Here is a 10182-nt window from a genome sequence, read left to right as displayed (position 1 = left end):
TAACTATTCATGTGATTGAAATATTGCCTTTATGATTTTTCATTATTTTGATTTATTTAGGGTTGTTCAGCTTAATCGATTAGTGTCATGACTCTTGAAAATAATCAAGTAATTGAAAATGTTGACAACTATAAATATTTTTTATTATTCCAACAAATCAAGTCTTGTGAGAATAATTACTTAGTTGAATGTAATCAATTAGAGCCTAATGATTAATCGATTAACAAATTCCACTGATCACCCAGCTCTATGCAACAGATATATTGTACTTTTATTGAACAATATTGTTCACTTGTTTTAAGAAAACTTACTGAATTTACATTTTCTAAAACAAATCCAATTCAAATAAGATGCCAGCTGTAAATTGTATAGTTTTTTCTTTTTAAATGTTTTGTAAATCCATCAGTAAGATGCTTTACAGTTCCTAATACTATCACATGTTCTAAAAAAAAATATAGCATTGGTGATTAATATGTGCTGAAAACATTGACAACAGAAAATGAACATATAAAGTTAAAATACATTTTGTGATTCTTTGATCAATAAAATTCTTCATAAACTAAGTAGGTTATAGCTATGGCTAGTGATCACAATATTACTGATAAGAATATTAGTTACATCATTATTTCCTTGCTAAGTTTGGGTTTCCAATATAATAGTATTCCAGTCTACACTTCATATTTGTAGAACACCATGCAATAGTCTTTTGCTCAATACCAGAAATCATCAGGTTAGCTTATTACAAAATACAAAGTCTTAAATAAAACATTATTTGTTATTCATTTGGATATTAAACATTACTATGCATACAAGGTGGTAAATCTTGACTTTATAATGGGTATATTTTTAATGTTACATTACAGTTCTAAGAGACTGTGTGTGTTGTACCCACTGCCTACATTGGAATGTTCCACATCATCATCCAAAGTTTCATTGGAAGACACCATCCATAACATCCCACTGATGTAGCTTGTAGTCCATAAATTTAACAACATTCAGTTTCCCTCTCTTTAAAGCTATTAATAACTCCATCTAATAATTATTAGTATCCATGGAAGGTTACTCTGTTAACATTGCTGGAGAATGTTTGTAGTTAACCAACATATAGCTATTTTACTTCAAACCTAAGAGCTAACTTTTTAAAATGGATTTTTAGTCCATCTCTATTAAATTTTCATTTGGCAATCTTTTGTGACCAACTATAGAGGCTACTCTGTATAGTAAGTAAGAGTACAGTATAGTATTCATGCCAAGAGGCAGTCTTTTCCATAACATTCCCTCTTGAGCACTGTAATTTTATTTACTTTAAATATGCAGAGTGACTTCCCATTGATTTTGAACAGACATAGTCAGCCATATTTAACCACATACCTATTTGTCAGAACTAAGATGTAAATTCATTGTTGGATGTATGATATGATACTTTTATAAAAATAATAAATCAACAATACTTCAAATATCTTGCAGGGAAAAGGTTAGAGAATTAAATATCTGTGTATGAAAGGTTAGCTAATATTAACTAATATCTTGATTTATCCTGGTAAATATTTTATAAGTAAAGAAAAAACTTTTCAAAAAGGAAGTAAATATAGGGATGGCTAATATCAGTCCTTTAAAAACAATGCAAACAAGATAGTAGGGATGGCAAGAATTATCATATAGCAATATATATATATATTCAATCACAATTGAGTTTAATTTATCCTATTTTTGTCTGTTAACATTCTACTACACTTTGTGCCTGTGCTATTTTGTAGGGATGATGCAAATACCATCCTTACTATCTTGTTTGCTTTGTTTTTGAAGAATTGATATTAGCCATCCCTACATTTACTTCCATTTTGAAAAGTTTTTCTCTACTTTACTTGTTGTTGTTTATTAATGCAGTGTTTCAATAGACATAGGAAGGTTGTATCTGTAACCAAGTTCGAAATACAATGAAGTTCCAAGTGTAATATTTATTGTTTACCTATTATTGGCTGGTAGTTCCTGTTTCATCCTGTACTTAAGCTTTTTAAAGGAACACAAAATTTCTGTAAGAAAGCTAAGTTCAAGGGGTAATGATAAGATCGTTTACACTAGAATTATGATTTTTTAAAATTACTACTGGTTAATAATACTTATAAAAGGGGATATTCTGTGTGAAACTGTCACCTGTGAAATTGGTTAACACCATTATTTTGTTTTTTGAGTTGTCATGTAATAAAAAAGAAGCAGCAGAAAAAAGAACAAGAAATGCAAACTTTGATATTTACAGACATTGCCAAAACTTGTGACTCAGTCATTACATAGATATTGTTATAATAGGAAACACTTTATAGTATTGACTTATTGAGGAAATATTTAAAATACCATATGGATGAACAATCTGGGCCATCCTTATATAGACAGTGCTACTGCCTGCCTGATATGCTTTTTTACTGCTTGGCATACTTATGAAGTAAAATCTTATTTCTTTTTTCAATGATTTGATAGATATAAGAGTCTAAGAAGAATGAGAAACATTTTGTATATTCTATTTCAGGAGACTTAACTCTTTCTGTGATTCTTTCATTTAACTTGCTTTTGTGATCATCCTTCACTTTAAAAACATTGCTTAGGATTGTGTTATTAGCATTGTAATAAAATATTATAAAACTAAATCAAATCATGTATTTTTGACATTATTGACACAAGCATTAGAAGTTGTACAACTACATTGGCTATATAGAAGTTGGAATTGTGATCTTACATAATTCTTAGTTATTCAGTCACCACAGTAGGAGCTGTTATTTAATTAATTAACTTATATTTCAGAGGATGGAGAATTACGACGAACTCTACAGTCTTTAGCATGTGGTAAAGCCAGGGTTGTCCAGAAAATCCCAAGGGTAGGCTTCTTCAGAAGTTTTATGGTTATTTGTAGCTTGATTCTGTTCAGTGAATGATAGATGATAAGTATAAAATAACAAAACAATTTTGTGTTTAAGCTTTATGAATTTTTCTGTACTAATGTACAAAAAGGTACAAAAATTGTGAAATAAAAAGATACAGAGTTCACCTGACAAAAGGCTTTTGTATGTTACATATATATTTATGTTGCACATGCTGAAGTTAGGCTGTAGACATATCAGGGCATAGAATAGTCCAAGTATCAGATGAGAGGGGGCATAACCTGTGCAATTGCATGGGGAGTCTCAAAGGGTTTAAATCTGGCCCTGAATAGTTTTGGTTATTAATATAATAATTTTAACTAATTAAATGAACTTGTTTAATTTGTGAATAAAATACCTTTAGCATGCATGAAGCCAACATAAAGTTTAAATATATTCAGTGAGGTCAAGAATATTTAACTTTAATGATCAGGATATGTTAATCTGAATCTAATGTCTTGTTTTTCAGGTTGTAATTTTCTATGCCATAAATTGTCAGTAAATTAGGACTAAATAATAATACAAAAAAAACAACACAATATCCTTGTAATTGTTGAATGGACAATAGGGAAAATATTTCTTGATTATGCTTATGAAAAAATACAAATTTACAGTTATAAAATGTGTTCGTAGCCATAATTTTACCTAGGAGCAAAGTTTGTTCTACGTAGATTGTGTTTTGGATCTCATATCTTGATATTTAATATATAAAATTACTTGCATTGTTAAGTTTTTTTGTATTGACATTAGTATTTTTCATATACTATTTCAAACAAAATATTAACTCTTTTTGTAACTGTTAGCTAATGGGTTTTACACAAATAAAACTTTTAAATTGAATTATTGTTTAAAAAGAAAGCAATTTTGTGACTATAAGATAGAACTATTAGGAGTGGCAAGATTATAGCAGCAATATACAAAAAAAAAAGTAAAATCAAATTAAACAAAAATACTCTGCTGAGAACATGATGAACTTTAAATATAAATATATTTAAACAAATATAAAATAATACTACCCCATGTATTGCTTATTTTCAAAGTTACACAATTAAATTATGTTGAAGACTACAGAGGTTGCATATATTACATTAAAACATTTTTGGAGTCTCATCACATCATTACAGTCCATCTCACTATGTTCAGTCATACTCTGTCTGATGACTGAGCATCTTGACAATAGACCTGCATGTTTTTCCATTTAAGGGGGGGGGGCTCCACTTTAAGGCTGTCATGTTCAAAACGCTTCTCCCTGCATGATTGCCATAATCCATTATAGCATATGAGTATGACAATTTCCTTGTGCCAGTTTGAACTGAAATCAGTAAGTGCCAAGTTCCAAAAATTAACCAGTATGTCTTTGTATGAAATAGCATTTCATTCTCTAGCTGGTTGAGGTATGCAGTGATTGATTGGATATGTTGTGGAAGCAATTTATGTATATAACTTGTGTTGCTTTTCCATACAGAGATCCTTCTTGCATATGTTGCCTATGAAACAAGGGCAGCTTTTGCCACTGATCTTTGTGTTCATCGATTGTCACCTGTTACAATATGCCACACTTTCCTTACCAAGACTGGGGTAGGATTTGTCATTGGTTTCTTTATGTATGATCCTGCTGCCCCAAGTTGATCTGTATTTCTTTGTTTTCAAATGCCATTAAGTATGAGGGATATCCTGGTCTTGGAAATTCTAAATCTCTGATCTGAAATTGTCTTTATTATCTGAGCAAATGTACATATTCTTCCCAAAAGAATATATGTTTGATGTCATCACTTCCTGGAAACACCGAACAATGTCTAAATGTAGTTCTGATATGTACTGCTCCACTGTGACCTTAAATTAACTGTGGTTGTCATGGAACTTGCTGATTTGCATCTTCAAAATTGTTTTAATATGATATATTCAACCCTCTGTACTTATTCTTATACTTAAGTATTCTTTAACTATATCCCTGCTATTCGCTAGGGCCGAGACGTGGAGGACAAAGACAAGTTTGAATTCAACACTGACTTTACAAATAGATACTTTAGGATAAAAATCAACCAAATCCAGATGAAAGAAACAGTAAGTATTTATTTCTTTTGTACTTAAGTACAAGTAAAGTGGAAGTTGATTATAAATATCTTTCCATATTAATATTTCATTGAGAAGTTAATGTTTTTCATTTACCATAATTTTTTTTTAATTTAAATTTTACCCCTGTTGATTTTCTTTCATTAATGTTTTGTAGCAAGAAGAACAGTCCACAACACAAGAACGAGTTTTTCAAGATCGTCAGTATCAAATTGATGCAGCCATCGTCAGAATTATGAAGATGAGAAAGTCTTTGACTCATAACTTGCTGATCACAGAGCTGTATGACCAGCTGAAATTCCCCGTTAAAGTAAGATGTAAACTATAGCAATTTTAGCGTATGTCTATAGCTTGACAGGTCTTATGTTGATGCAAGTTTTGAATTCCTTTACAAAGAACAAATTCTTGGAGACAGGGATAAATTAATTTGTTAAGAATGTCAAAAATTAAACAGTTTGTGAATTCCATTATATAACGTTTTACTAATTAATGTTATATTCAGAGTTTCTTAGGGGTTTTCAGCTATGATTTATTCTGGAAAAAAAAAATCCCTAGGCTTAAACTATTTGTATTATTGACTAAGAGGAAACCAAACAGTTTTTTTTTTTACCTTGTTCTTCCCATTCATTGAACTTAAAAGTTGTCAATATCCTGTTACACAATTATCTACAACATACTCAGAAGCCTTGAATTAAACTTAGGCATGCCAAAGAACTTGAATGAGCATTCAGATAGAGAAATAATAATACATTTAACATTCTATTTTTGGGATATATAACTATAGATTTGGCAGAATTTATTTTTATAATAACTTTTGTAAATAGAAGCATAAAAAAATGTTTCATAAATACTTTTTTGTATCAACATAGTTAAAATGATATCATATTAGGCATAGAAAATATTGTCTTATTTCTCATGATTATGCATAACCTTATGAGTATAGAAAAGGTTTTAAGGCATTTAACCCTTTCACCCCGGGTAGGTTAAAGTGCACGTGTCACGACGTTTTGGAGCGTTATTTTCAAAATTTTTACAACATACATCAATGAAATTGGCATCAAAACATACTTTATAATTTAAATTTTGAAATTATATATGTTTTAATTTCTTAATTTAAAAGGAAATGTAAAGAAAAAATGTTAAATATTGATTTTGTGTGTCACATAACACTTTCAGTTGTCTTGTTGTTCAATTGCCATTTTATTATACCCACCATACAACATGTGTAAGTAGATAACGAATTAGAAACTAATTTGAAATATAGACAAGCTAAATATAAAATAAGAACCTCCCTCCTCTATGATCTGCTGAGATAGCAATATTTTTAGCAAGCCTCCTCCCACTTCACCAATCTTTTGAAAGCTCGTATCTAGTCCCACCTACTACTAATTAACCAATAGAAAGAACATTTTCACCCCTATGTAACTCTGACAGTTGTTTATAAATAGCTTGAAGGAGAAAATAATAATTTTGCCAGAACCATTGAAGTGTGATGATTTAGTCGTTGCTCTGAACAGGAATGGGATTTTGTTTTACCCATGTACAGTTTATTTAGAGACCCGACTAAATTACAGGGATTTTAAGTGTACTAGTACAGTAATTTGATAACTTTTTGGTCTTCAGAAATTCATATTTGAAGCCTAAAAAAATTAGTATCTGTACCTCCTCCACCTAGAAGAATAAACAAGGCTTATGTCAAGACTTAGTAAGTTCGATGCATGAGTGCAACATTTCGTAACATGGTTATGTACTTGAAATCTTTGTTTGTCAGTGTATTTCTCATTTATTTTCTATGTTTTAAGAAATGTAACTAAAATTTAAGCATTTATGAGTAAATAGTAATATGTATATACATATGTAACGTACGGTAGTTGAAATATCACTGTAATTTTCAGTATACTCATATTATAGTTTCATTTGTATTTTGTAGGCCAATACATAGCTAGGCCTCCTGCTATGTAATTGGATAAGCCCAACTCAGAACCTACAATGTTTATTGGATCAGCCCAACTCTGAACCATATAATAAATGTTTTTACACATTCTAATGCAATTTTATTACCCTGGGAAATTCCTGTTGAAAGTGTTGTAGGAACTATAAACTGCTATATCCCATTTTGTGTTCTCGGAGCAAGGGGGAATGTCAACTCACTGAATACACGTGTGTTTTTGCGCTCGAGAGTTTCATATTACGGTTGTACGTAAACAGACTCATAACACTGGTGGTGATTTATTGCTTTTTTGTCAGCGGGTTTGTAATTTGTCGGTGACAGTAAAATAAACACTGAAAATATATGGGATATGTTTAGCAGTTGCAACTGTCAGGGGAGGAACTTTGAAACTTCATGATCAATAATGAAGAAAAAGGAAACAGCTGCTCATTATATTTCTGATTTTACAATTTTTCTTTTCATTCTACTTCAATGAGTTGTCTACAGGCTTAAGAATCAAATAATAAATGTTATAACAGGTAAAATATAACGTTTTATTGAAAAAAAAGGTATATAGGAGGTGTCAGAGGTTGTGTAAATGAAATTCACTTTGCACTCAAGACTAGTTAGAAAAAAAAATATTTTCACAGACAAATATAATTTAAAAAAATCTGATTTTTTTGTTTGCAAAAGGCTTCTAATGTTTACTGTAAGTCTATAAAATGTTGTAGAGATACACTTAAAATATTAAAAGTTGTAACATGAAAACTATAACAAGCACAAAATGGTTATGAGGTCAGTCCCAGGGACCAGGCCAGTGTTGAAAGAGTTAATAAAATGTGTAATTCTAAATATCTGCTTTTTTTGTGTTAAAAATGGATTTTGAAACTAATATTCCAAAGAAATACGAATAACCAATAGTTGTAAAAGGAGATAAAAGTTTGTTTATATCTCTGTGAGGGTAAATTCTCTTGCAATATATTTTCCTTATTTTCCACAGCCAGCAGACTTGAAGAAACGAATTGAAAGCCTAATTGATAGAGACTACCTGGAGCGAGACAAAGACAATCCTAACCAGTATCATTATGTAGCATAACACCAAGTCCTTATGCTACTTTGTAACTTTTTCTTAGTGTTGTAGACAGATGTCCAACATTGTGTCATACATTGCCTGTTTCCAGCCGTTCAAAGTCGAGGACGTTTTCAAACATCATGTTTCCCAAATCCTTTTAAAGGCATCCAATTCCCAGGGCTGTGAGCATGTGGCAAAATGACTAGAATCACCATAGACTGGAAAAAGCACATTTGTAAATATTTCTGTGCCACATCTTTTCTTCAGATTTCAGCTTCAAGGTGCAACTTTCTACCTAGTGATTATAACAGGCAGCCTTACAAGTACATGTCTAGTTTAGCCTTTCTCTCTCTCTCTCTCTCTCTGTTTTTTAAAGATGTTTGCATTTGTGATTCACAAAGCTTTTGGTTTATTGAAGAAATACTTGAGCTGTTAAGAAAAAAAAAAAGACTGTAGTTTTTTTTTTAATCTGTTGCTTTCTAGTTCCAAATGTATTAATTTAATTGGTCAAGAAGATTCCCAGTGTTGTAAATTATTTCTGTATACGAGAAAAAATGCAAAAATGATTTTAACTGAACTGAGAATGAAATGATTACATTTTAATGCATTTGAAAAATCTTTTGTTTTGGAACAGTAATCTTTACTTTGTAAGCGTTGTGTACACGTAGTATTAAATAAACAGGTGGACTATATAGAATTTCATTTCACACTGTGTTCCACTTCACTGGCATAGCATAGCTTGTATGAAGAGATGTAAGTACTTAAAATTAAAATGGCTTTTTGGTTGTTTACAATTGTGTTTCTTTCTTAAATATGATTACTTTAGGCTGTCATTATTCAGTCATAAAAAAAATTAAAGCTGCAATTATTTTTTCATTTCAGAAAATGAAAACACTTAACTTTGATATAAAGCTTTAACAAAGTTCATTGTTGTGATGGTTGGTTCAAATTGAGGAATTTCCTGAAAATATCTTTGAATTGATATTATCCTTTTATGCATCTTCTGTTACTGGATTCCTTAAATATTGAAAAGGACTTGAATGTTTGAATTCTACTTCTTTGACTAGTAAAATATGATAATATAAAAATTTTGTATAAAAAGTTCTGGCACTGTACCGCATTACTATGAATATCAATTAACTACGTCATCTCAAGTTCAATGTGTATGTGTGGCTTATTTGAGAATTTTACATAAATCTCAAAATATAATTATGGGGAGAGGATGATGTAATTAAAATTTTATTTCTGTTAACTAGTACTAACTGACTTGCATAATTTTAGGAACTTTGTGCTGACATTATGCAATATCACACTTTAGGTCAAACCTATGTTCAACTATACAGTAAAACTCCCTTTGTTACCAATGACAGTAGTATTCAGGATTTATAACACAGCTTCACTACTGAGTGAGAGAAATTCACTTTGGTATTATTTGCCTATTAAGAGCCTAAGTATTAGATAGGAGAAATAATTCAAATCTGGTTATGCATATACATAGCTGTTCTGGTAAATTGTTAGTAGCTTTTGAGAAATAATGGTTCATTTCATTATACAAGACCTATTGAAAATATAAATTTACTGTCTCTTCGAAACTTTAGTATCGACCATGCAACTGGTGTTTTTGTTGTTGTTCTGATTTTTTCATAATTAGTTTTATAAAAGTCATTTTCCTGCAACTGCTTAACTTGACTTATGAAATAAACAAAAAAAAAAAAACGTTTATTACACTCAATAATTAAATATATACCTTGGGAGACATGTGAACCACCATAATTCAAGCTAATGTATTAAAATAGCTTGATACTACACAAATATTCTTGTTGCATATGATTAGAAAAAAAACTTTGTACAAGCTCAAGCTACACTACTTTAATGTACTAGTCTTATTGTGGAACAAGAATAACGTTATTATATAATACACTGTTATTCTCCAAACATAATTTTGTATAAACTCCAATTAGCTTACTTTAATACTGGGGTTGAAGGATAATAATACTTCATGGTGTATGTAATTTTAATAAACATATTATGGATTTTTTGAAGTGATCTGACAATGACTGATGTTTTCTGTGATTATATTATTGATCTTTTTGTAATTAAACTGCATTCCTAGCAGTGACTGATACTGTTTAAAAAGAGACGTGTGTATTGTTCCTGTTTTAAAAAAAATAGTTTTGCTGTAGTTCTTCAGTAGA

The 10182-nt window shown here is 30.3% G+C and overlaps 1 protein-coding gene across 1 annotated transcript in view; it reads left to right on the top strand.

Moving 5' to 3' along the window:
* Nucleotides 1-8786, top strand: part of LOC106464691 (cullin-4A-like) — a 68378-nt gene extending 59592 nt beyond the window's left edge. Inside the window, exons 14-17 of the mRNA XM_013924848.2 lie at nt 2797-2870; nt 4878-4976; nt 5143-5295; nt 7916-8786. Coding sequence (XP_013780302.1) covers nt 2797-2870; nt 4878-4976; nt 5143-5295; nt 7916-8011 — 422 coding nt within the window. The 3' untranslated portion in view covers nt 8012-8786. The remainder of the gene's footprint in view (nt 1-2796; nt 2871-4877; nt 4977-5142; nt 5296-7915) is intronic.
* Nucleotides 8787-10182: the final 1396 nt, after the last annotated feature.

The sequence above is a fragment of the Limulus polyphemus genome, unplaced genomic scaffold (assembly GCF_000517525.1).
Source record: "Limulus polyphemus unplaced genomic scaffold, Limulus_polyphemus-2.1.2 Scaffold1720, whole genome shotgun sequence".
NCBI lineage: Eukaryota > Metazoa > Arthropoda > Merostomata > Xiphosura > Limulidae > Limulus > Limulus polyphemus.
The sequence above is the reverse complement of the archived record's forward strand: the minus strand, read 5'-3'. Positions and strand labels throughout refer to the sequence as shown.